Source organism: Etheostoma cragini, unplaced genomic scaffold, assembly GCF_013103735.1.
Source record: "Etheostoma cragini isolate CJK2018 unplaced genomic scaffold, CSU_Ecrag_1.0 ScbMSFa_3778, whole genome shotgun sequence".
NCBI lineage: Eukaryota > Metazoa > Chordata > Actinopteri > Perciformes > Percidae > Etheostoma > Etheostoma cragini.
In genome coordinates, this window is record NW_023268081.1 from 1 (window position 1) to 1,737 (window position 1,737).

The 1,737-nt window shown below is 39.6% G+C and overlaps 1 protein-coding gene across 1 annotated transcript; it reads right to left on the reverse strand.

Annotated features, from left to right (window-relative positions):
• Positions 1-640: 640 nt before the first annotated feature.
• Positions 641-1,616, reverse strand: LOC117940931 (NPC1-like intracellular cholesterol transporter 1; the record flags this gene model as incomplete). Its single annotated transcript, XM_034866053.1, has 2 exons — positions 641-852; positions 1,527-1,616. Coding segments are annotated over 2 exons (285 nt in total), but the record flags the coding sequence as incomplete, so codon positions are not given.
• Between the last annotated feature and the right edge of the window lie 121 nt (positions 1,617-1,737).

Sequence of the window (1,737 nt, forward strand, 5' to 3'; positions counted from 1 at the left end):
GCAGCATATCTCCACCAGACTCCATGTAAATAATCACTACTTTTAGTGTGTATAGAGCAGCATATCTCCACATGTAAAAGGGTAAATTAAGAGTTTATTCCAACCAGACCAGAGTGGTGATTGTTGGAACAGTGGAAAGATGAACCAAGACGGCTTTTGGTAGTTTTATTTAGTTTCTGTCCACATGGAATGAAGTGAGTTTTTCGATGATAAAAGTAGTGATTATTTACATGGAGTCTGGTGGAGATATGCTGCTCTATACACACTAAAAGTAGTGATTATTTACACGGAATCTGGTGGGTTTGGTGATGGTGATTTCTGTTTCATGTTAAACTAAAAGGATCTTACTCTTTAACTAAAAGGTCTTTCTCTGTAGGGATCCATCCCATAATTTTGTCACACACTTAATAATAACTCAGAATAATAATCTGAGTCGATCAGCGGCAGAAACACAACTTTTAGTGAACGCTGACTGAAGATTTGTCCGTTAACGTTAACATTGCAGCTTGTTTTCTTGCTTAATACTGGCACCACGCCAGAGATTGTTGTTCCCATCAGTCGCTCTTGGAGACTAGGGTCCAGGTTAAGGTTCAAAGGTCACAACGCGTCTGAAAGACTTTATGAGACGTCCTGTCCAGATTATGAAAGTGAACAAACTCACAGTTCAGGGTAGTTGGTGGCGTACTGGATCTTCTGGGTCATTGAGAACTGATCGCAGCCCGTGCTGGAGCACACGGCGTTCATGCCGTCCACGGTGGTGAAGTTGAAGCCTCTCTTTGTTACAAAATAAACGGGGACCCCCACTTCAAAGTATTTGTAGAGATAGTGGAAATAGTCCAACATGTAGGAGCCCTGCACCCAAAACAGAAAGACAAAGGTTTTGACCTCCTGGGGTCCTCGGGTCTGATCTGACCCCTTTCCAAAAAGTTTCTATATCAGACATTTGGGTTTCTTTCAATCTAATTGTCCTGTGAAGTAGCGAGCATGGTTCCCAGCAACGCTCCTCACACGGTACAATAACGGTCAATAATCATCAGGTCACTACTTTCACTGGATTTGGTGTTTTTTTTGGCAATTTTATAATATTTGGAGAAAAAACAATTGTTAAATGAACTTTAAAAAAGTGTAAAAAAAAAGAAGAGAAGAATTTCAATAAAAGTTTGAAGGGATGTTAAAAAAAAAAACTTGGGGGGGAAACCCACGAAAATATCAAGAGGCACAGAAAAAGTCGACAAATGTTCAAAAAGAGACAAAATCATCGGAGGAAAGACATAAAACGGACAAAAAAGACGACCATAACCTTAAACCTGAAAGGGTTTTCATTTAAAATTTTGACTCAGAAAAACAAAAATTTCAGATCAGGTCGGAGTGAACACAACACGAGGGTTAAAAAAGCGACAAAAAACATCCGAAACGGATAAAAAACAGCAAAACAATAGCGACCAAAAGTGTCAAAAACATCATGAAAGCAAAACATGATGGAAATAGCATTTAAAAAAGTGCTAAAAATGCATTTAAAGTCTGACCTGAGGCATCGCCAGCTCCTGATCCAGACCCACGGTCACGTTAAACATCAGGAACACGGATCCACACAGCATGAAGATGAAAACCACTATCTAAAGACAAGAAGAAGAAGAAGAAACCGCTATCGAGTCAGAGGGCTCTATACATGCTAAAAGTAGTGATTATTTACATGGAGTCTGGTGGAGATATGCTGCTCTATACATGCTAAAAGTA